General features: G+C 38.3%; 1 protein-coding gene across 5 annotated transcripts in view; it reads left to right on the top strand.

The window, feature by feature from the left end:
* The first annotated feature begins 5,682 nt into the window (after positions 1 to 5,682).
* Positions 5,683 to 25,110, top strand: part of CNTRL (centriolin) — an 85,379-nt gene continuing 65,951 nt past the window's right edge. For all 5 annotated transcript variants that reach the window (XM_068553831.1, XM_068553833.1, XM_068553832.1 and 2 more), the window contains exons 1-6: positions 5,683 to 5,916; positions 12,670 to 12,917; positions 15,491 to 15,621; positions 19,029 to 19,159; positions 20,537 to 20,678; positions 22,634 to 22,820. In XM_068553831.1, coding sequence (XP_068409932.1) covers positions 12,701 to 12,917; positions 15,491 to 15,621; positions 19,029 to 19,159; positions 20,537 to 20,678; positions 22,634 to 22,820 — 808 coding nt within the window. In that variant the 5' untranslated portion in view covers positions 5,683 to 5,916; positions 12,670 to 12,700. The remainder of the gene's footprint in view (positions 5,917 to 12,669; positions 12,918 to 15,490; positions 15,622 to 19,028; positions 19,160 to 20,536; positions 20,679 to 22,633; positions 22,821 to 25,110) is intronic.

Raw genomic sequence — 25,110 nt, 5'->3', positions numbered from 1 at the left:
TTCCCTCACTGCTTATAAAATTCTCTTAAGAAAAGTCTCACAATAAACCACTTGCATGAGAGAGTCTCCCAGTCTCAGGCTCTGCTTCTAGGAAGCCATTCTAAATTTAAGGAGCATGAGAGGGGACTATCATCCTGGACTCTCTGTAGAATGTCTCAGATATGGAAATGGTTCTGAGGTTTCCCTGGAATGAGTCTGGTTTGAATTGTGCCCATAAGGCCTATACTGATCCACTTTGGAGCAGATCTGAAATCCCAAGGCATACTCCCAAATGCTGAAGTATTCCCAGGAACTTTGGGATTAAAAATGACCCATCAATGACCAGGACATGGGCAAGGAAACTATAAAACTATTGTTGTCATAGTTTCCTCAAGTCTGCATTCAATTGTATGCACAGACCCATCCTGAACTACAAGTCTCTAGGTATAGTCAGGATTGCTGGTGGTTAGGATGATGGGCTGTTTAATTGCCTCTTCACTTGTCTGTTTTCCCCTCTTGACTACAGTTCCATGAGGACGGGTACTGGGTCTAACATATACAATGGGGATACACACAGAACTTATCACCTAAAAGGCACTTAGACAGTTAAAAAATTGTTGCTAAATGAATGAATAAATGAATGCATCATCAGGTGGACCAAGGAAGATGGTGTTGAAAGGTAGGTTGAGGGCCAGATAATATATGGCCTTGAATGCCATGCTAAGGAGTCTAGAAGGGAAATTAAGGACATTGTTTTTTAAATATATTTGCAGTTTATTTAGAAATTAGGGAGGAAAGCATCACATATAAAAATTATATCTGTTTTAATGCTTCTTAGTTCTTTAAAAACTTATTTCACAGTATTGTTAGACTTTTAAAAATCATTTTCCAAGGACATTTTGACTTTGCTGTTCTGACCCTGAGGATGTTACCATCTATTTATGACAAACTAGTATTCTTCATTCTGTGAAAAGAATAGACAGGTAGTATATGCTATGCAAAGAATTAAGAAAATTGTTCTCTAAGGCAAAATGCAAGCAGAAATTGTTGAAAGTCTGAGATGTCAAACATTCATTCGCAACAGCAACTTTAAAAAATGATCTACCATAAAGGCATTAGATTTTGATAGTGTTTGTTAAGCAGGAGTCTCGTAACTGCAAAGCTAGATTTCATCATTTTGTTGGGACTAATGGAATTGTCCCACATGCTACCTACAGGATATACACTTTTGGTTCAAAGATCAAAACAGGTTGAAAGTAAAAGGATGGGAAAAGATATATCATGCAAACAGCAACTACAAGAAAACTGGAGTGGCTATACTATGTTAGACAAAACAGACTTTGAAATTAAAAATGTTACTAGAGATAAAGAGGGATTTTTACAATAATAGACGGGTCAACCCATCAGGAAGATATAACAATTATAAACATACATATACCTACCACCAGAGACCCAAAATATGTGAAGCAAAAATGGACAGTTGAAGGGAGAAACAGAAAATTCAACAATAATAGTTTCAATTATGGATAGAACAACTATGCAGAAGATCAACAAGGAAATAGAAGACTAGAACAACACCATAAATCAACTAGACCTAGTAGACATCTGTAGAACATTCTACCCAACAAGAGCAGAATACACATTTCTCTCAAGTGCACATGAAACATTCTCTAGGATAGATCATATGCTAGGCTATAAAACAAGCCTCAGTTAGTTTAAAAGGATTGAAATCACATATTTCTCTGATCACAATAGAGCAAAATTAAACATTAATGACAAAAGAAATTTGGGGAATTTCCAGATCTGTGGAAATTAAACCACACATTCCTAAATATCCAATGGGTCAAAGAAGAAATCACACACAGGGAAATTAGAAAATACTTTTAGATGAATGACAATGAAAACACAACATACCAAAACATATGGGATACAGCTAGAGCAGCACTTAACAGAAAATCTTTTGCTATAAGTGCCTGTATTAAAAAAGAAGAAAGCTCTCAAATCAACAACCTAATCTCCACTTTAAGACAGTGAGAACAGCAAACTAAGTACAAAGCAAGCAGAAGGAAATAAATAATAAGGCTTAGAATGGAAATTAATGAAATAAAGAGTAGAAAAACAACAGAGAAAATCAACCTAACCAAAAGTTGGTTCTTTGAAAAGATCAACGAAATTAACAAAGCTTTAGTTAAGCTCTTTATGAAAAGAGAGAAGACTCAAATTGCTAAAATCACAAATCAAAGAAGAGTCATTATTTCCAATATTCTACAAGTGGAAAGGATTATAGGGGAATACTAAGGGATCATCTCCTAAGATTCAGTTTGGTCTCTCTGTTTACCCTTTCAAGGTACCAGATGGAACATAAGTGTCACCCTAAGTGAAAGCCACCAAAGGCCTAATTACTAGGGAGGTTTTCAGAAATCATTATAAGAGAGAGTTAAGAGGAATTCAGGCTCCTGAATTGAGCTACATGGAGCTGGGAAGATGATTCTGATAATAGTTCATTGTCTGCCATTCTGACTTTCCTTGGACTCAGCTTCAATAGACTCATGTTTGAGTCCCAGGAAACCCTAATAACAGCCTGGCTTAAAAATGTTAAAATCTCCATGAGGTATTGGGAGACAAGACTTCAGTAGCATGGTTTTGATTGGTTACAGTGGTGATTAGCATTGACAAGGACAAGAGTCAATTATATCTCATAAAACTGGAAAAGGAAAAAAAAACCAATGACAAGGGCCAGGACCTCCTGGTTTAGGAGACTCCTCCCTCAGTACAGCAAAAGTGCCCTGGCCATCAGGCACTTACACCCTCAGCACATACCTCTGTGCACTTCAGCAACAGTATGGTGTCTTTGGTGGTCAAAGCAGAGTGGCAACCATGGAGATGGGCTGCTCAGATTTCCCTTGATTAAAGAACTTGCCATCAGTTGCAAGGGGGATATTAGCTGACAGCCTCCAGCTGTTAATGCCTTCAAGCCCTACCTTAGCTTTCAAGCTGAGGTCACGCTTTTTCCAAGAAGCCCTCAGCCAATGACTAAACACTAGAGCCTGACCATTTCTATAGAAGAAAATAACTTTATCTTTTAGGACTGAAAAATAATGCAAACTGTAAATTGAAGGAGTTTAGCTAGGTGATGTAACAGAATCAGAGATTCTCTCTAGTTCTTACAGTCCATAAATCTGTTGAAAAGAGTCTGGGAAAGTTTTATATGGACTATCAGTCCTTTGGTTTGTGACACTGGCTATTATTCCTGGGGATTCATGTGATCTTAGCTTTTTAGTTCATGAATTACTCAAGGTCTTACTGGCCCTGTCTCTGATTGCTAAATTCTAGCTTTGTACAATCTTGTTATTTTCCAAGTTATTCTGATAAATTAAATAAGAGGAAATTCCATTAATATTAAATGATGATTATGAAACTGCAAGGTGGAAGGATTTGTACTGGGTGTTATATGAAATATAAGACATATCTCCTGTCAGGAAGCTGCCTGACGACCTTAGTCTGATTCTCCTCTGAAGCAAATCTGCAAAATTATTAAACTGGATTGTGAAACATGAGGCAAGTGACAACAAACAGAATAGCTTTCTATCATTTGGAGAAAAGAACTGAGGGATAGCTAGGTCACTCTGCTATGGTTAGTATTTGTATTGTAAATGCAACTCAGAAGAGTAACAACTTCATATTATCAGATATATACAAATCAGTGTGGAATTAAAGAGTTGCCCTCACTCCTTTCCTATTATCACTCCTGCTTTGGGGAGAGAGGTTCTTTTAGCATGCTAAGAGAGGCGGTTAATATTCAAATTAGCTAGAGAAAGGTTTCACCTCTGACTGCTCTAAGGCCTGAGGTCTATCCAAGGCCTTCATCATGCTAGACACCAGCAGAGGGTCTGGTTGAAGGAGGAGAACTGGCCAAGAAGGGACTGGCAAGTACCCACCCAAGGTTAACTGGATAGGGAGTGAGAGACTACCCAAGGGAAAAGTAAGTGTTTTGCACCATCCTCTGGATTTTGTATATATTTTTACCAGCTACTTATCAGATTGATAATGAACTACACCAGCATACCATGATTTGATAATGGATCCCACCTAAATATCATGACAGACTTTGAGGGACATAGCAGTGAGGTGACACCATAAATCCAATTCTCTGTTGGAAAAGAGAAAAAGAAACGAGTTTCAAAACAAAAAGACAAAAAATAATAGAACTGAAATTCAGCAATGTACACATTCCAAACTAATAAATATCATCTGAACTTAGATTTTTTTAAAAAAAGGATACAGCTTCCTTTCAATTTAAAACGTGGAGCTTTTAATGAATTTTGACTTTTCTACAACTCCAAGGGCCTCCTTCCGTGTTGCATAAATAGTGGGGGAGAGGGGAGCATCATTCACATAAATGTGAGTGTGAATGGCGCCCCCTGTTGGAAGCCACCTGAACTTCCTAGTCCTGAATCCATCTCTGCCTTCAGGAAAAATTAACAAGTGCCTAATACGGTTCATAAGGTCCGTCTTCCTGCTTTAGCTTCTACACTCCAGATTTTTGGCTGTATCCTGATCTGCTTAACGTCCAGCTCATTGCCAAGCTCTTTTTTTCCCCCTCCTCCTGGGGTTTGCAGAAGTTGTTCCCTTTGCCAAGCAAATTCTTCCCCACGCCCATACTCCCTGAACTAAGTTCTTTGCTTCTTCCAGGACTTAGGATGAGGCGTCACTTCTTCTGGGAAACCTTTGCCTAATGATAAAATAACTAAAACATACTGAGAACATATTATAGGGCATGTGAGAGAACTTAGAACTGTTCTAAGTTCTTACACATACATCAACATTTATAACTATCAGGATAACTGCGGGAAGTAGGTAGGATTGTCCCATTTCACAGATGAGGAAACTGAGACACAGAGGAAATTCCTAAAATAGTGTTACACAGATGGGCCATTGAACTGTGAGAAAACGGTAAGAACAAGGGATTGGAGGTCACAATGAAGTGAATTGTGCTAGGACGGGGGTCTTCCGAGCAAGCAAGCTGTTAAGATTGGAGAATTACGGTAAGGGAGAGGTGGTGCCTGCATTGGCGATTTCTGGAGATGGTGCAACCTCTGATGGTGACACTGTCCAGGGTACCAACTTGGAAATGGGAGGCTGCAGTGGAGGAATGGTGTCCTCGGCGACAACGTTTTTTAAAAGAATTCACTGTATTTCCCTGGCATCCAGCACAGTATGTTCTAAATTCTCTTAAACCATCTGTTGAATATACGCGGTGAAATGCAGCCCTTTCAGGCAAGCCCCAACCGAAGTTTCTTCAACTGCTTCTGGCTTTGGCTTCCCTCTCACAACCAGAGCACTAGTCTCTGCCAGGACTCCCAGGCTGCTCTCACTCCCTTAACCTCGGGTGCAGCTGGAGCCCAAGATGCGTTCCCTCAGCGGTTTATCCACGTCTGGCACCTGAAGCAGAGAATTCGCCTCAGAAATGGGCCTCGAGGAGGAGCGTGGGGCGAGGCACACTACTTCAAGCCCAGACGGCCAGCACTGGAAGTGCGGGAGCTTGGCGACAGCGCCACATCGGTCCCTTAGGTCGTCCTCAGGCCCAGCCCCCACGGAGCGTGACGAGGCCTGGCCGTGAGGCGGCCGCTTCGCCTCAGAGAAAAGCCCTAGGCCTCTAGCCAGCTGCCACAAGGAACCTCCCCTCCCGCCGGCTCCCGCGCGCCTTTGCGCGCCCGCGGCCCTGGCGTCCTAAGCGGCGGGAAGCCCGCCCCCGCCCCCATGCTCCGGGGAGGGGCGCGACCGCAGCAGTCCCCGCCCACACCGCACGCACTGCCCCTCGGCAACCGGCACAACACAACAAAATGGCCGCCGCGCCGTTGAGCGCCTGAAGGGAGCGACCCAGCGCCTCTCCGCCCGGCGTCCGCCCGCGAGCTCGCTCGGCCCGGCTCCTCCGTGGTGAGTGGCCTTCGTCGAGGCCGTTCTCCGGCTTCCAGTCGGAGCGGTGGGGGTGAGCGGCGAAGGCGGGAAGGCCTGAACCGAGCGTGGGATGGATTCGGGGCGGGGGCGTGTGCCTGGGAATTGGGATTGGATGGGAAGGAGGGGAGGGCCCGGAACGGGCGTGGGGAGGAGGAGGATGGAGGGAGGTTTGGATGGGAAATGAGGAGGTCCGGGGTGGGGTGCGGCGTGGAGAAAGATGGGGTCCCGCCACCGAGCGGAGGAGGGAGGAGGTGTGCCAGGTGTATGCGGGGAATGACAGGGGTACAGGGTGGTTTGGGTGTCCTGACGGGCGTCCTGGGATCGGGCGGAATACAGTACATGGAGAAAAATGAGAGTTAGGATATTGGGAAGAAATATTTGAAGGAGAGAAAGAGCAAATACTTTGTTGTATAACGGTTAAGGGACAGGTGCATTTTGAAGTCAAAGCTTGGCTTCACGTCTTGATTCTGCCACCTGTGTTACCGGCTCTTGAGATTTGGGCGTGGTCCTTAACCTTCCCGAGCAAATATTTTCTTGTTTGTAAAAAATAATCGCTAATTACTTTCGAGTGTACACTGTGTGCCAGATTCAGTTCTGAGTCCTTTAGTCCTTTGCGTTAACTAATTTAGAATTTAAAATAACTTGTATGAGGTTTTCATCCCCATTTCAAAAGCGATGAAACTGTGGATCAGAGAGGTTAAATAATTTGCCTTATGTCACACCGAAAGTGGAAAATTAACATTTGAACTCAGGTTGCTTAGTTCCAGAATCCAAGCTCTTAATTCTTAATGACACCCGGTCGCTTATCAATGAGGTTAATAATTTTGAACTTACACATCTGCGAGAACTTAAATTTGGTAATGTCTTTAGAGTGCTTAGCACAGTCCTTTCTTCACTCATTCAACAAATATTGTGCACCAAACAATAAACAAATAGAGTCCCTACTGTCTTGTAGCATAAACTCTAGAAGGAAAAACAAGCAATAATCAAGTCGTTTCACAAATAATCATTTAATTCTAATTGTAAGATGTTGTAAAGGATGCTATTTGGTGCAGAGACCTAATCCTCTTGTGTGTCTTGAGTGTAGAAACCCTGCCTTCTCAGCCCTGTATTCTTAGAGCCTAACACAGTTCTTGGTGCATAAAAATTGCCAAATAAAATTGGATGACTGAATAAATAAAATACTGGAAAGGGATGGGAAGCTTGGTTTTTTGGGTACCTGAGTAGAATGGAGAGAGATGTGAGAGGAGAGTTCAGGATGTTAATTGGATGCAGAGGGACACAGATGTCAGGGTGTTGGAAGGGAAAGGCGAGTAGATAGGCAGTTGGGTTGAGATGAAGAGGAATGGGTGGAGGTTTGATTATTTTGTTTGAAGAGGGGTTAGTTAGAAGTCAGAGTATTGGAATGGATTAGGATGTTAGAATATTTGCCGTGATGAGCAGTTTGGGAAATCAAGATGGATATAGAAGTGTTGAGTCAGGGTACTGGAAAGAACTATAGAGAAATGGAGGAGACTAATACAGTGTCAGGGAATTGGAACAGAATTTGTGGGAGAACTTGGCAATCAGAATAGGATGAAGGATGGGAGGCAGAGGCTGACGAGCACAGGATGGAGAATTGCCATTGGAGAGGAATAGGAGTCAGGATATTTGAAAGGACTAGTTAGAGAGTAATAGTGTTTAAATGGGTGAGGGTATGGGATGAAGTCGAATTGTAGGGAAAGTACTGAGATGTGATTAAAGGGCTATGGGATGCAGTGGAGAGGATATGGAAGTCAAGAAATGGGGATGGATATTTGCATATTGGAGTGGCTGGGAAGCGAGATGGAAGGTTTGAGGATTATTGAGGTCTGCCTCATTTGGAAAAGATCAGAGAAGAAAGTGGAAAGTCAGGAATGTTAGGAAAGGCTGGATAGAGGTGGAAGTGTGGTCTCTACTAAGCTGTGATGGAGGGGATTGTTAGATCAAGGCAAGTATCTGAGTCTGAGAATGACAGGATGCCCGGTCATGATTCTGATGATCACATCATCCAACGGCTTTCCTTACTCTGCAGACTACCTTCTGGGCCTTTAAAATGTGTCTCCAGCTCTGGACTTGTTTTGCTTGTTTTGTTTTCTCTTTATCCTGCCCTTCACACACTCTAGCCCTACATCTCAGCTCTATCTTCTCTTTTCTATTGATTAGTCTTTGTTTATATTATTGCAAACTACAGCCTAGGCCATATCTGTCTCTTTAAATTGTGGTTCAAGGTGTTACTACCCACAGGTGATAGTCTCTGAAATAATGCCGGCCTTTCTCAAGCACAGTAAATCCCTAACCTCATTTCACTGAGTTAGCTGTTCTATGAGATCCTACATCCAGGCTTTACAGGAGCTATGGCAACCAAGGGAGGGGGTCTGGCAATGCACTGTGACTTTGGAACCATCATTTAATCTTTCAGGTTACAATTCATTAAAGGAAAGAGTTGATTTCAATTTCTGGAATCCATTCTGATATATTTCTTTAACTCTATAAATGAGTAAGGCAGAGTTTTTCTAATCAGGTGAGGTAACAAAGGACAGCATGATATTCTAGTGAGGCCCAAAGAGTCTTGGTCATTAGGATGTTCTGAGAGGAATTCAGGATGGTTCAATATTTTAAGAATTTAGAGATAAGACTAAGGTGCAGGATACAAAATAATTGCATTGCATAAAAATATAGGATGTGCATTTTTTAAACCAAGAAACTAAAAAAAATATATAAGCCATATCTCTGTAACATGTAGCACACTATCATTCTAATTTTATAATTTTCTGTCATGCTATGGGTTAGAGAAAGACATATACAAGTGGGAACTGGGCCCTGTGCCTCTCCTCTTTTATCTTTTAAATCTCTTGCCTTTATGAAAACTATTTAATTCAGGAATGAATAAAATTATACTATTAAAGCACATGCCTCTTAGCTCTTCTCAAGCTTGAGTATATTATTATTTAGAAAGAGAGCACCAGTGCAGCTTAACACAGAATGAGGAGTATTACTAAGAGACTTTTTGCCTTGGCAGAATGGTGAGACAAAAATTGTTTACCACGCTTGTGAAATTAAGACCCCAAACCTTGTGGCTATGGCATAAATAGCAGTTATGTGAATTGGGGGAAAGCTTTTCTGACCTATGTGGATGATATGACATGAAAAAACGGAAGAGAAAGTAAAGACATAGATTTGCAGTTTAAAGTGACCTAGACTATTGGAACAAGGTAGTTGGCCATGTTGTACTGTATACCTGTGAAATAATAATCACTTTTAAAAAATTTCGCAGGTTTTTGTTACCTTCAAACTAGTCACCTTAAGAAGCTAGATCATGAGTTCAGTGATGCTATTGTTGTATTAAATTTTCTGTTTTTCCTTCAGGAATAGTTTTTATAGTGTATGTCATCCATTAATCAAGGTTGTTTAGTGGCACTTGTTTATGATCTGTTTTGTCTAAGGCACTATCCTAGGCCCTACAGAGTGAATCAAACATGATCTGGCCTCCAGAAAACTCAGTCAGCAGTATGACATGGTAATGAAGTCATGGGCTTTGGAATCAGATCAGGATTCAAGTCTTGGCTTAACCAATTAGTTATGGGACTTTGAACAAATTATTTAACCTCTTAATCTTTAAAATGGGAGATAATAACACCTATTTCATAGAGTTGTTGTGTTTAATCCTTCTAATGTGAGGATACATACAAGAGCTTATCACAGTATTTGGCACATGGTAAAGTTAATAATGAAACTGGGAAAATAAAAACAAAATGTAGTTGAAGTGATGGATCTAGTTTTCTTGTGAGACTTATAAATTAATTCTGAAAGCAGGACCCAAAGAGGAATTCCAGAAATGTTTTGGGCAAGATCAGCATTCCTAGAATGACTATATAGTCATTGAAAGGTATTAACATCTGTTAAATGTTGGTTAATTGATTCGATATGTTAATGGCAGCTCTCCTTTACATATATTGTATGTGTTCTAACCATTTAAAAAATAAGTTTCTTTAAAATCCCAGCCTGTATAATAATACCCATGTACATACCTGTGAAGGTGTATTTATTACATATGAAGATGTTCACACATCAAACCACTATAATATCTCTTTCTAATACCAACTTATATGGCATTAAGATTTTTTTTTAGACTTTCGTGGTGGTCCAGTGGTTAAGACTCCATGCTTCCAATGCAGTGGGTGCGGGTTCAATCCCTGGTTGGGGAACTAAGATCCACACGCTGCCACGCTGCGTGGCACAGCCAAAAAAAAAAAAAAAAATTAAAATGAGATTTTTTTTTTTTAAAAGCTACGATTTATTATTATTATTTCTTTTTTTTTAATTTTTGGCCATGCTGTGCGCAGCATGTGGGATCTTAGTTCCCCAATCAGGGATCAAACTCGTGGTCCCTGCAGTGGAAGCACGGAGTCTTAACCACTGGACCACCAGGGAAGTCCCTGGCATTAAGATTGGAGCTATCCAAAAACTTTGGGTTGCAAACTACTTTTCTAAAAAAGAGTTTGTGTTTTATCTTCACATTTTAAGTAGTAAGAGTAGGGGAGACTGTGGATATTGAGCAAAAATAGAATCATTGTTAATGCAGCCTTGTTCAAGACCTATGCTTCTTATAAGATTTTTTGGTCTAAAAGTTTGTCAAATTTATAATTAATGCAATGTACTTATAAGAGCAATTGTATAACATGAAAATCTTTTTTGCATAAACCTAACCTGTAAGTTAGGGCTCTTGGTATTGAGAACTAATACTACTCATGAAGATATCCTATGGCTGAAGTACTAAATAGCATTTTATTGGTTCCAGGTTCTTTATGAATAATTCATTCCATAAGTAGTAATTATCTACTATCTTTTAGGCTCTGTCCTAGGTCTGGAATACATCAGTGAACAATATCCCTACTTTCATGGAACTTATATTCTACTAGATTAATTATGTGATTTGACTTACAAATTAATTTGAGAGGAGAACTGATTCTTATCATTGCTCCAGCTAGCATTGTGTCTGACCAAGTCATTTACCATTCTGGGCCTTAATTTTCTTACATAAAAAGTAAAGGAATTTGGTCAAATGATTTCTGACAAGGGTACCAAGATCATTCAATGGGGAAAGGGAAGTCTTCAAAATTCGTGCTGGGAAAACTGGATATCCACATGCAAAAGAATGAATTTGGACCTTTACCTAATACCATACACAAAAATTAACGCAAAATGGATCAAAGACCTAAATGTAAGAGCTAAAATTATAAATCTCTTAGAAGAAAACATAGGGCAACAGCTTCATGGCATTGGATTTGGCAGTGATTTCTTGGATATGACACCAAAGGCACAGGCAACAAAAGAAAACATAGACAAATTGGACTTCTTAAAAAGTTTTAAATGAGCATCAAAAGACAGTATCACGGAGTAAAACGGAAACCACAGAATGGGAGAAATTTTTTGCAAATCATATGTCTGATTAGGGTTAATATCCAGATTATATGGAGAGAATTTCTGAAAAGTTTTAAAAAAAGAAAAGACAAGACTGAGGACAAGCATTTACAGCAGAAGAAATTAGATGTAGAGGTCCATGTGGCTGGAGCCACAGAGTTGAGGGAACCAGTGACAGATGTGAGGCTAGAGACAAGGCTGTATCATGGGGGACCTCATAGGTCATGGTAAATATTTCATTTATTACAGACAGATAGATTAACTTTTAAAATAGATCAGTCTGGCTGCAATGTAGTGATGGAGGAGGAAGGCAAGAGAGCTTGTAGTAGATCAGTTAGAAGCTATTATAGTAGTTTGATGAGGGCGTGGATTAGAGTAGACGACAGTGGAGATGGAAAGAATGGACTATTTTGAGAGATATTTAGGAGGTAGAATTGACAAAACTTGGTGATTGTCTGGTTATGGGAAAAAGGGAAAGGGAAGCATCAAGAATGACTCCCAGGTTTCTGTCTTACTCCCAAGAGCATTGTTCATAGTTAGGGAACACTGGAGGAGGAACAGGATGGGAGGAAAATGAGGGAGGAATGAGAGAAATGATAAATTCAATTTGGACATGTTGATTCAGGATGCCAGTGAGATATCAGGTAGCAGTTGGGAATAGGTGTCTGGAACTCAGAGAAAGGTTGGATTGAAAATATAAATATTAGTATACAGGTGGCGTTGGGAACCATGGGTGTGCATTAGATTGTCTAAATTAAGATTAGAAAGACCCGAAGAGACTTGAGGAGCTCTGACATTTAAAGATTGAATAGGAGAGCCTTGGCCAGCAAAGGAGGCCAAGGAGTGGCCAGGGAGACGGGAGGATACCAGGAGAGTATGGTGTCCCAGAAGCCAAAGGAAGAAACTGTTTCAGGAAGGAGAGACTGCTTATCAGTATGAAATACTGCTGGTTGCCAAGGATTTCCACCTTCCTGCAATCTAGGACCCCTTATGGGTAGAAGAGACACTGTGACCAGTTTGGTCCAATAAATTGAGAACCGTAATGACAGGTAAGGCTTCTGGCTGGAGTATTTGTCAGTACAGAACCCTCTAGAGGTCTCTTTTCCCTCTGGTAAAGTAATCAGCAATGTCTGAAATAGTGTCTGCTCCCATCAGCTTGGAGTAGTTTGGGTTCTAGCATCTATAACTTCTGAGTTTATAACTTTGTAGTCTTGAAAATTCTAGAAATAGATTAATAGTTTTGATAGCTCTAAAAATTAACCTTGTTAAATATACTGGAAACTCTTACAGGTTTTGATGGATACCTGGCTTTATTCTTGCAATGAAGAAAGGTCCTCAGCAAAAAATTTCCAAAGCAAAGATGCCACCATCATCTCACTCTCCTAGTCCATCGTCTCTTACGTCCAACATGAGATCTAGGTCACTTTCACCTTTAAGTGGATCCGAGACTCTACCTTTTCATTCTGGAAGACAGTGGTATGAGCAAGTTGAGATTATAGCTGAAAACACTATGCTTTTGGACTACCAAGACCATCAAGGTATTGCTTTTAACCTAAGAATTTCACCAAATACTGTTAAGTACAGATGGAAAATATTCAACTTACATTTTTGGTCCAAATGTAACATATATCCAACTACTAACTTGAACCATTGTTTTTATTGACAGAAATTGTGTAGGGACAGTGGAGGATGGAGGCTTCTGGGTGAGGGTGAAGATGTCTGAAAGGGTTAGGAGAAGGGAGTTTCCTGAAAGAGGAAGCTTTATTTCCTGTGGTGGGAGAGTGCCTTAAAGCTCATATGCCAAATGTATCTGTTATATATCTGAATATCTGTTCACTTTGGAATGGAGTGCCTTAATTCAATATAAAAATGCTATCCACCCCTGGGCTATTCCAGTCTGCTTATTAACATCTTGCTTATTAGCAATCTGTGAATGGACTGATTTCCACATAAGGGACATATAAATGTTCCACCAAGGTTTTTATTTTTTCTTAAAAGCATTCTTTTAGTCTGGGTATCTATAATGTGATTAAGTGTGAAAGAAAACTTTGTGATTTCTTTGCTAAGTCATGAAATCACAGTCATCAAACTCTGTTGACCTGAATATTGATCAGTGTTTATTAATAAACATTGTCAGCCTTGAGTTGACTGTACCCTTGCTGCCCGTTGGTACACTGTTATTTCTAATTTGATTAATATTTTAGAAAATGGTCTTTCCTAGAATGGCCCAAATTTTAAAAATTATTTTATTTTGAACCAAAATAAATATAATATTAACTTATTATGAGTAATCATAGGGAAACTTTGGCCCACAGCCTGGATCTGAACCCAGGATTAATTATCTTTGATTCATAAAGAAAGAACCAAGAGGCAATTTTCTTTTTTTGGATGCTTTTGCAGAATTTAACATAGCTTTTTTTTAAATAATTTTTTTTAATTGGAGTATAGTTGATTTACAATGTTGTGTTAGTTTCACGTGTACAGCAAAATGAATCAGTTATTCATATACATATATCCACTCTTTTTTAGATTCTTTTCCCATATAGGCCATTACAGAGTACTGAGTAGAGTTCCCTGTGCTATACTAACATGGCTTTAACAAGCTGTGACTGCAATATCCAGGAAGGTCTTAAGATAGGGTGTGCTATCCATTAAGTTAGTACTTTATCTCTATAAAATATGTTATGATCCTCTATATTTAAAAGAGCAACAAATTTGAGTTTCCTACCATAAAAAAGAAATAGGAAAAGAGGTGTCGTGGTCTGAACGTGGGTTGGAAAAGAATTTCCAGACTCAAGGCAGAATGTAAAGAAGATAGAATTTATTAGAGGGAAGGGTTGCTGCCAGAACAGTGGGCCGACTTCCTAGTAGTCTGGGAGAGTCGAGCCCAAACATGTGCTATTGATCAGCTTTTATAGCCAGAAAACAAAGGAATGGTCCGAGGTGAAAATTTCATTTACTGACTGGTCGAGGCACATATACCTTCCTTCTGTAGGGTGGGAGTGGGAAAGGGCAGATGCCTTTCCTTATTTGGGACAGGCCCAGTAGCCCAGGTGGGCGTCGCCCAGGTGGGCTCAGGAATTTCGTAACCATGGCAACATGGTGGGGAAGGCGGTTAAGAGTCGGTAGGGGGTATAATGCTGAAACTTTTTGAAGGAGGGTCATTCTTTGTCCTTGAAGCACCATTGTCCTTGGAGCACCACAAGAGGATTTTTAAGAATTACAGTGTTTTTCAACTTTAGATTAGAATTTTAAAAAACAAACAACTAAATAATGCCAATATATATATTTTTTAAAATAGCTAACATTAAAATTCCGCTAAAAACCTCAGTGCTGCATATAATTAAAAGTATAAGTTTTAGATTCATCTGCCTAGGTTCAAGTCCTAGATTTGCACATTTCTTGCTGCAAGATCTTGAATAAATTATTATAATTTCTTTTATAAAGGGGAACAGTAATTTCTATCCCAAAAGTTTGTTGTACAAATTAAATTTTTTTAATTAATTAATTAATTAATTTTATTTTTGGCTGCGTTGGGTCTTCATTGCTGCGCGCGGGCTTTCTCTAGTTGCGGCGAGTGGGGGCTACTCTTCGTTGTGGTGCGCGGGCTTCTCACTGCGGTGGCTTCTCTTGTTGCAGAGCATGGGCTCTAGGCACGCGGGCTTCAGTAGTTGCAGCACAGGGGCTCAGGAGCTGTGGCGCGCGGGCTCTAGAGCGCAGGCTCAGTAGTTGTGGCGCACGGGCTTAGTTGCTCCGCGGCATGTGGGATCTTCCCAGACCAGGGCTCGAACCCGTGTTCCCTGCATTAGCAGGCAGATTCTCAACCACTGCGCCACCAGGGAAGTCCCCAGATTAAATTTTTAAATGTAAAGTATTTAGCACAAAGCTTGTACACAATTAATATTTACAGAGTATAACTGTTATTGTCATTATTATGAAATGCTACATAAAGTAAAATATTATTATTAAAACATTGCAATTAGAACTAGCCAGCTGTTTTTACATTTGCATGGCTTAAAAATTTTTTTTTGGTATATAGCATCAAGACAATTTGTTTTTCAAAGTATTCGTGTCTTCCTCTACTGATAATGATCTGTTTGTGTAATTTCAGAAGCTGATTCACATGAAGGAGTTCGATATATTACCGAGGCCCTTGTTAAAAAACTTACTAAACAGGACAATTTGGCCTTGGTAAAATCTCTGAACCTTTCACTTTCTAAAGATGGTGGCAAGAAATTTAGGGTAGGTTACCAACATTTCTGAATACAGACATTGTTTTTAATTTTTATGTGCTTTAAAATTTTTTTTAAAAGAGTATATTAGATTTACAGTACCCTAATGTCGCCGAATTTGTTGCAGATCTTTTATTGTTTCTAGTGAAAGTTCTCCATCAGAAGTGTGACATCTTCAAATTCATAAGCTCCTATTATTCTATACATTATTGATTCTCTCTAGAATGAGTCAGCAAACTACAGCCTGTAGGCCACATTGGGCCTACTACCTATTTTTGTTAATAAAGTTTTATTGGAGCAGAGCTACACTCATTTGTTTACATATTGTCTGTGGCTGTTTTTGCATTACAATAGCAGAGGTAAGTGGTTGTCAAAGAGACTATGTCTCGCAAAGCCAAAAATATTTACTATTTGGCCTTTTACAGAAGTTTGCTGATCCCTGGTCTAGACTGTTTACTACTTTATTCATAAACTATACAGCATGAGCACATTGTAATAACTTAATTTTTTAACTGGAAATAATATAAACTTAGATGCCTACTACATTAGTCACAAAAACTAATTCCAGAAGATTGAAAATCTTAATGAAAATGAAACAAAAATCAACCAACAAAGGTGCTATAAAATTATTAGGAAAGAATATAGGAGAATATATTTTTAAATCTTAGAGTTGGGAAGGCCTTTCTAAGCAAACACCAACCCTAATACCACAAAGAAAAATATTGACAGATTTAGCTTACTTAAAAAACTTAAAAAGTTGTGTTTAATGAACGATATCTTTTAAAAAGTTAAAGCAAAAAACAAGCTGGCAGATAGTGTTTCCAGCATATGTAACAATATCCACATAATATATAGAGCACCTACAGTTCAATAGAAAGAGACAGCTAAATGGAAAATGTGCAAAGGATATGAACAGTTTGTTCACAAAAATATTATAAATGGCTAATGTTAACATGAAAATATGTTCAATTTCATTAATGTCGAAGAGATGTGAAATAGAACAATAGTTTGATGCCATTTTCCATCTTGTATGTCTGATGGACAAGAATTAAAAAGATTATTTCAGTGTTCAGAAAGGTGTGAGAAATGGGTATTCTCATATGGTCTTAGTGGATGTATAGATTGGTACAGCATTTTAGGAAAACAGTTTGTTAGTATTTATCAAAATTTCAAATGTATTTGTTTGATCCAGCAATTGAGTTTATACTTACTGAGTTTATACTCACCAACACAGCAGTTCTACTCCTTGATATCTATTAATATTTGCACACGTATCCAAAAGTATCTGAATAGTCATGTTTATTAAGCATTATTTAAGATGGAAAAATTGGAAATAACCAAATGTCTGTCAATAGGCGATTGCTTAAAAAAATTATGGTGCAATATACCATGAAATACTATCAAGTTTCTTAAAAGACAAGAACAAAACCCAAAAAACCCCAGAACTCTATGTATTAATGTGGGAAAATGTTCCAGTATATTTAAATGGAACAAACAAATTCTAAAATATTTTGTATAGTAAAGTCTTGAAATATATTTTTTAAAATTCTGTTTTTCTATATATGTATATACAGATGTAAATGAATAGAAAGACCTATATGTATATACACCAGCCTCTTAACAATGGTTACTTTTGAGCAGTGAGATTTTTTATGGGGGCCTGGAGACCTGATGAAGAGAGCTTTTTATGTTTGTTTGAAATTTTTATTAGAATATATTTATGTCTTGTGTAATTAAAAAGGAAAAAAGGAGACATCCTGGAGTTTAAAGGGTGTGAAAATGAAATATCAAGTTAGTAAATCTTTACTGTGTGGTTATTATATGCCAGGCATTATGTTAGGCTGTGGGAATAGATACAGAAGTCAATAAGCTTGGTTTCTGATCTCTGGGAATTTAGAGCTTAGTGTGAAGAATGCCTAGGATTAAGAGGAGAAATAGTGAGAGGGAATCAGAGGAAGAGAGTGAGCACGTGGGAGAGACAGACCCAGTGAAAAAGTCTGAAGGGGCTGTTGGAATAGAAGATCCAAGAGTATGATGAACCAGGGGCCAAAGGAGAGAGAACGTCAGGCAGAAAGGATATGCTATAAAATGTCACCGAATCAGCAAATAGGATGAAAACTTGGAAGAGGTTATTTGATTTGGCAGTTAAAAAAGCCCTTCCTTCTATTTCTCAAACCAACCAGGTTCATTCTTTTAGGGTCTTTGCATTTTTTTCTCTGCCTGGTATTCTCTGTCCCCAGATGTTCACACAACTGGCTTATTATTAGAGTCTCAACTCCATGCACTTCCTCTCTCTGTGAAGCCTTCTCTTACCAACCCAATTGCAGTTAGCCACCTTCTCCTCAGTCACTCTCTCTCATTCTTTCACTCAATAGATATTTATTTAGCACCTACCATGTGCCAGGCACTAGTACTATAGTAGTGAACACAGCAGACAAAATCTGCCCTCTTGGTGCCTTGCACTCTGTCACATCACGTTACCTTTATTTTCTTGTTAGTATGCTTCAGTGCCTGAAAATTTTGTTTCTCTATTTGTTTATTGGCTTTCCCTGTGAATGAAATCAAGAACCTTGTTTTCCTTATTCACCGTTTTTCCATATTTCCAGTACCTAGAACAGCTCCTGACACATAATCAATCCATGTTTGATAAATATTTGTTGCAATGGATGAATGAATGGTGATCTTGGGGAGAACTTTTTGAATACATAGTAAGGGTGGAAGATATATTGCTTTGCCAATAGAATAATAGTGAATGGAAGGCCTCAGAGTGAGCAAATATTCACAACTTTTATGAGAACATGGTGGCAAATAAGGGTGATAAAATGAAAGCTTGGTAGGAAACAAGTTGGGTGTGAGGTGATTTGTATTATATAGAGGAGACTGAGCATGTTGAACATAGGCTCCTGCAACAGGGAAATTGTCTGGTTCACCAGTATATCGCCATTGCCCGGTGCCACATCTGACATGTAGTGAGTGGGAAATAAATATCTGTTGAAAAGTGACTGTTTTTAAACTTGAGGGGAAGATCCAGGAGAGAGAAAGAGATTGGAGATATAGGAACACAAGGAGAAGAGATGGGTGAGATTATGCAAGAGCGTAAGTACCTAGTTGAACTTTGAAGAGGGGAGAAAGGGAGAGGCATAGAAAAGTCGAGGTGGAGAAAAGGATTGATGGGGAAATTCTCATTGGATAGTCTTCAGTTTCTTAGTGCATAGGAAGTGTTGTCCGCTGAGGGGCAAGGAGAGTTTGGCGACCTGGGGAGAGTGGCCGCTCCTGGCCAAGGAGAGCCACACCAGCGGATTTTCCGGGGAAGCAGTAAAGGCTTAGTCTCTGGTGACTGATCAGCACATGCTTATATGTCGTGCTTATGTCGAGGCATCTGTTATATAAAGTATTTATTCATTTGTTTCCAATTAGTATATCGAAAATTTGGAAAAATGTGTTAAACTTGAAATACTGAATCTCAGCCATAATCTAATAGGGAAGATTGAGAAGATGGACAAGCTGTTGAAATTACGTGAGCTCAACTTATCATATAACAAAATCTGGTAAGTAAATACTTCTTTGGGTGGCACTGCAGGGTCCTCATCTTTGTTAAAGAGGTAGATTAATGCTGCTGTGTTACTGAAAGAATCCTTTGAAAGAGCAGGCACTTTGATCCTTATTCATTTGTAGTCTAGCCCTTCACATATGATAACTGTCATATTTTGACATTACTAAAGTACAGAACAATATCTGTCATTATCAAAGAAGGAGATACATTTTTTGAGTACCAAATTTTATCTTAATTCCATTTTTGACAGGAAGTTTTCCCAGATATAGTCTGATTAACTGCCTTATTACATTAAAAAAGGTGGCATGAAGCAGAATGTTTTAACCCTGTCATTTTGATCCTAAAGATATTTCAACCTGTTTTGAGCCTATGTATTTATCCTAATGTTCTTTGCTCATTGCTGTAATAAATACACACTATCTTGTTTCCACTTCATAATATATATTACTCTGAGAAATAAACATAATAAAACTGACAGTGGCTAAAAATATACATAGAAAACTTGTTATAGGCAAAATGATACAATTACCAAATCTTGAAAATCTTTATATCTATGTATTTTCCCTCCCCGTAAGACTTGGTATATATAATGGCCAGAGAACAAAACAACTAACAGTAGCAGAACCTCTAATATGGCAAAAATGAAATGGGAAAAAAAGTGATTAATGAATCAAATCCTTAATGTAAAGTATGTATAAAAAAATTGATTGTGATGAAAATAATTTCAACAAAATAAAACTGAAAATAAAGAAGCTTGGAAATATTTGCCCAGTATAGAGAATTGACCAAGGAATTAAATTGGAATCAACTTGGGAAAATATTTCATCCATGAAAATTCATCAATATGGGTGATAATGTTTTATTAATTTAAATATTCTGATTAAAATATTTTTGTTCATAAATACAGTATCATTCTGGGGGTCCACTCAAAATGCTCAAAATGGCAGCCATATCCTGCTGGCATAGCTAATGTTTTGGTGATGATTTAAGGTAATAATTAAGGACATCTTGTTCTTGTGCAGGGCTGTAGCACATAGCACAGTGTGTGCTGTTGAACTTTCTAGCTCTCCCCTTGCTGTCCACTAGTAGTCTTCACAGTGGTTAGTGAGAATGCTACGGACAGACTCTTCTGTGTTGTGGGATCTTAAAGTCTGATAGTAGGATAGGTAGGATTCCTGGGCACAGACAGTAATGAAGAGTTTACCAGAGCTGTTCTGGTAAATTTGTTGTTAGCCACTCTTTAAATTCTCATTTATAAATTATAATTATGGAAAGTAACTCCATATAAAACCAAGCCTGTTTATTTTAAAAATACAATGGAGGGGCACTATCATTGTACTTACTAAGTTTGATTTTACCCTTTGGTTTCCAGCAAAATTGAAGGTATAGAAAATATGCATAATCTGCAAAAGCTAAACCTTGCGGGAAATGAAATTGAACATATTCCAGTATGGTTAGGGAAGAAGTTAAAATGTTTGCGAGTCCTCAATCTGAAAGGCAACAAGATATCATCGGTAAGTTATTCAAAGTAGCAAGAATATTTAAAAAATTTTTGGACTTGTTGAAGCAAAAAGATGAAAATCTATACGTTTTTTTAAAAATGGGACTTCTTCTAATGTCCTTGGTCCTTTGACCAAACATCAAATTCAGACAACCTACTATTCTCTATGGTAATTAAATATAGGCAGTCCTGGTTTTGCATGGTTCCATGGTAACTAAAAGTTGACCTCTTAGCATTTTCCCATCTTTCATTTCATTTGAGCCTCAAAATACTCTTGTTAAGGAGACAGTGCAGGGATTATTTTTATAATTCTGTGAGTTAGGTACCATTGTCTTATTCCCATTTTCAAATAAAGTCTCAGAGAGGTTAACTCTCTTACCCAAAGTCATTCAACTTGTGCCAGAGTCCATGTCACTGAATGCCTAGAGCAGAGTTCTTTTTTTCAAACTTGTGAATTAATCTTGATTATAATGTTAGGTGTTACAAGAAGTGTTAATCACTAGCTTTTTATAGTAGGGCAACTTTGTTTTCGTGGTTCACATAAGCTAATAATGATGTGTATTTTTCTCTGGAGTATATTTTATGATTTCCTTGTGATATTTATACAGTTAGATATTCAATAAGCATTGCAAAGTAAAAACATTAATTTACTTAAATCTGTATTAAAATTGGTACAATCCTGCTATAATTTAAAGAACTTAAGTCTTAGAATAGAAAATAAAAGATGTGACTTCCAATGTGGGTCTAGGCTTTGCTTCTGTGACCTTTGGAGAATCTTTCATCTCTCTAAAACTCACTGTTTAAATTAGAGAAAACAGTCCCTGCCCTGCCTTCTTTACAGAAGTGGTATGGGGCTCAGATGAAATGATAGATGTGAAAATACTTTAAAAACTGTAAGGAATACAGCATTAGAGTTATGTAGTATTTTAAACTTTCACCAGTAGAAGCCAATAATAATAAATAACATTTGTTTAATGCTGTGCAATGTTTATACTTTCTCATTTCATCTTTATAAAGATCTGGTAAGGTGACTCTACCATTTCACTGTGACAGCCCAAGAACCTCAGAGCCCAAGCCCCACGCCATGTTACCCAGCATCACCTTGGAGCTCTTGGAGCTTATGGGGTGATGGGAGGAGGTAGCCATGAATCTATTTAAAATTTGCCACACATGTTCCAAAAGTAGCTGATCCCTAGATAGGACTGTTAACAGGAAAATCATTTAATAAATATTTATTATTATTTCTAATTTTGTAAGACCTTCTCATCCCAGTTCATATTTGACATTGGCTTCAGTAAGAGTGCACATCCACTTGGGAGAGATTTATTTATACTAGCTATTGGTAGTAGTGTTTCTCAACCTTTTAAAATCCCTCTTTGGGTAAATGTAAAAATCTTACTTCAGAACTGTGAGTGTCTCTACGTATCCTTATTTCTTTTAACTATCAAGTATAACTGTTACCTGAAGATTTACCAAACTCCTTTTTTATAGCCATTTATATTTTTGATTTGTTCAATCAGCATACTGAAAAGATAATAGGATTAGAGTTTCACAGTCTTGAATTCAAATCCTATTTCATTCACATATAACCTCTGAGCTTTGAGCAAGTCACCTAAATTCTTTGAACCTCAGTTTCATCATCTAGAAAATTAAGATGGTTCCTATATCATAGGTTTTTGTGAGAAGTCACAGTTAAAATGGTATATGGGAAATGCCTAATATTGCCCTTGATACATTTTAGATTCTCAAATACTCCTTTCTTTTCCTCCCTTCAAACCACTACTTTTGGATAATAGGTTTCATGAATAGGTTCCTTGCCATGTTAATAGCAATTTCCTTGATTTATTACTTCCCTTAGGTATGTTTATGATTTTTATTTTATTTATTTATTTTTTATGTTTTTAGCATCTTGATGTTTATGATTTTTAAATTCAGTTATACCAATTATAATGTTACCTATCATTTCAGCTCCAAGATGTAAGCAAATTGAAACCACTTCAAGATTTGACTTCTGTGATCCTAGCTGAAAATCCAGTTGTGACCCTTCCTCATTACCTCCAGTTCACCATTTTTCACCTCCGTTCACTGGAAAGTTTGGAAGGTCAGCCAGTAACCACTCAGGACAGACAGGAAGCTTTTGAGAGATTCAGTTTAGGTGAGGTGACATATTTTTAAAAAACTAAATTTGGATGGGAGAGGAATTTATTTTCAGAAATTATCCAGAAAAGATATATTTATTATGAACTTTATAATGCTATTAAAATTTGCATAGACAGTGGCACCATAAATCAATGAACTCAGCAAGTATTCATTAGGCATGTACTGTGAGCCAGGCACTGTATCTGGCACTAAAGATATAATGGTGATCAAGACATAAGGTACTGGCCTTCGTGCAGTTTGTGTTTTAGTGGAGAAGATAGACAAAAAAACAAGTAAACCCAGATAAAGTAACAGCGGAGAACCCCCTTTTTGGAAAGTGGTGTAAAGGAATGGCTCTCTGAGGAAGTGACATATGAGCTGAAGGCAAAGGCAGGAGAGGATTAGTCATGTGAAGAAAGGCCTGAGGGAGAGGGAGCAGCTTGTACTTTGAGATTGGAAAGACCCTGGTGAGTTAAGAGACAGAAAGAAGATCAGTATGACTGGAGGATAGCTCAGGTAAAAGTTTGGAGAGATGGGGAGGGGAGAGATGGCACAGGGCCTTGGGGTTTGGATTTTATTCCAGGTGCAGTGGAAAGCCACTGACAACTTTTAAGCAGGGGTTTATATATTAAGATTATTTTTGATGCTGGATGGAGAATGATTTGAAGCAGGGCAAAATAGAGATAAAGGGATATGTTAAAAGGCTATTGCCTTAGAAATGTTGGTGGCCTGTATTTAGGTGGTAGATGTGGAATAGACGGATCAGCTTTTGGGAGTAGAATCAGCAGCACTTTCTAATGGATTGGATAATCCCCAAGCTTCTGGCTTGAGTAAGTGGTTGGATGGTAGTATTGTTTTGGAAAATGGGAGAACTCAGAATGCTGAGTTTGAATGTCTGTGAGACAACCAAGAAGAGAATCAGAAATATGAGTCTGGAGTTCAAGAGATCTGTCCTAGAGATATAAATTTGGGATTCATCAGCATAAAAATAATATTTAATTCTACCAGAATCAACTAGTTCACTCAGGCAGGGGTTTGGAAGAGCATGAAGAGGAGCCAGTTAAGAAAACTGAGAAAGAGAGGCCAGCAAGGTAGGAGAAAACCAGGAAATAGTGGGTTGCAGAAACTCAGAGAAGATTTCAAAAGAGAAAGTGGTCAGCTATGCTGAATGTCGCTGTGACATGAAGAAGAAAGATGAGCACAGAGAAGTGCTTTAGATTGACAACATGATGATGAGCTTGACAAGAGCAGTTAAGGAGTGGCTGGGACAAATGCTAGATTATAGATTGAAGACTGAAATGGGAGGGAGACATTTGGGTAAAGACTTGAAATTGCCTCCCACAGCTTCCTCCCCTAGTACCTAATAAATGAATTTTTAAAATTAAGTTTAAAAAAATTTCACCAGTAGCTTCCAAACAGGAAATGGAGAAGCAAGTGCAATAAACCTCAAAGCTAGTAATCAAAGCAACAGAAAATATTCAAGAGCGGAGTGGAGAGACAAATCGTGGCTTAGTTCTTTTGGTCCTTGAGAAGACAAGGAGATGAGATCAGAAAAAAAGAGGAAAGATTGTCTGTTGATAAGAGGGATGTGACACTTTCTCCATCAGAAGGGAGAGAAGATGCGTGTAGGTATGGGTAGTTTTGTTGCCTTGGTGGTAGGAAGATGAGGAAGTTCCCACTGGTGGGGTTTCTGTTTTCTCAATAAAATAAGAGGTCATCAGCTGAGAAAGAAAATAGAAGGAGTACAACGTTGCAAAGCAACTATACTCCAATAAAAATTAATTTAAAAAAAAGATTGGAAGAAAAAGAAAATAGAAGGAGTATGGGAGGTTTGAAGGGAAGAGGAAGGTATATGAAGTAGCCTAACACGATAATGTTAGGGCATGAGCCTGTATGTTCAACCATTTGAAATTGATGTTAGTCCATTTTGACTTATAAAAACAGCAGTTTCATATGGTTTGATCCAATACTTGAGAAATGTGGTAGATTTTTATTTGTTTCGGATCCCCCTAACTCAACATTTGTTACCCAGAAGTTGATGTTTTGGAATCATTAAAAAATATAAATAATGCAAAGGGAAGTCATTATATAAATATACTGTTGGGGGAAATGTTTAAAGTACTTATAATTCATTCACAACTTTGAATGTTAATTAAGAGCTTTTAGTGATGCTGAGCTCTTGGGATCCAGTTGTAATACAGATAGATGCAGTTTCTGCTTTTGCAAAACTTTAGTGGGGAAGGCAGACAGCCAAGCTATTTGATCACATTTTCCAACTCCCTCTGTGATGAGGACTGCAGCAGAGG

This window comes from Eschrichtius robustus, chromosome 10 (genome assembly GCF_028021215.1).
Source record: "Eschrichtius robustus isolate mEscRob2 chromosome 10, mEscRob2.pri, whole genome shotgun sequence".
Taxonomy (NCBI): domain Eukaryota; kingdom Metazoa; phylum Chordata; class Mammalia; order Artiodactyla; family Eschrichtiidae; genus Eschrichtius; species Eschrichtius robustus.
The sequence above is the reverse complement of the archived record's forward strand: the minus strand, read 5'-3'. Positions and strand labels throughout refer to the sequence as shown.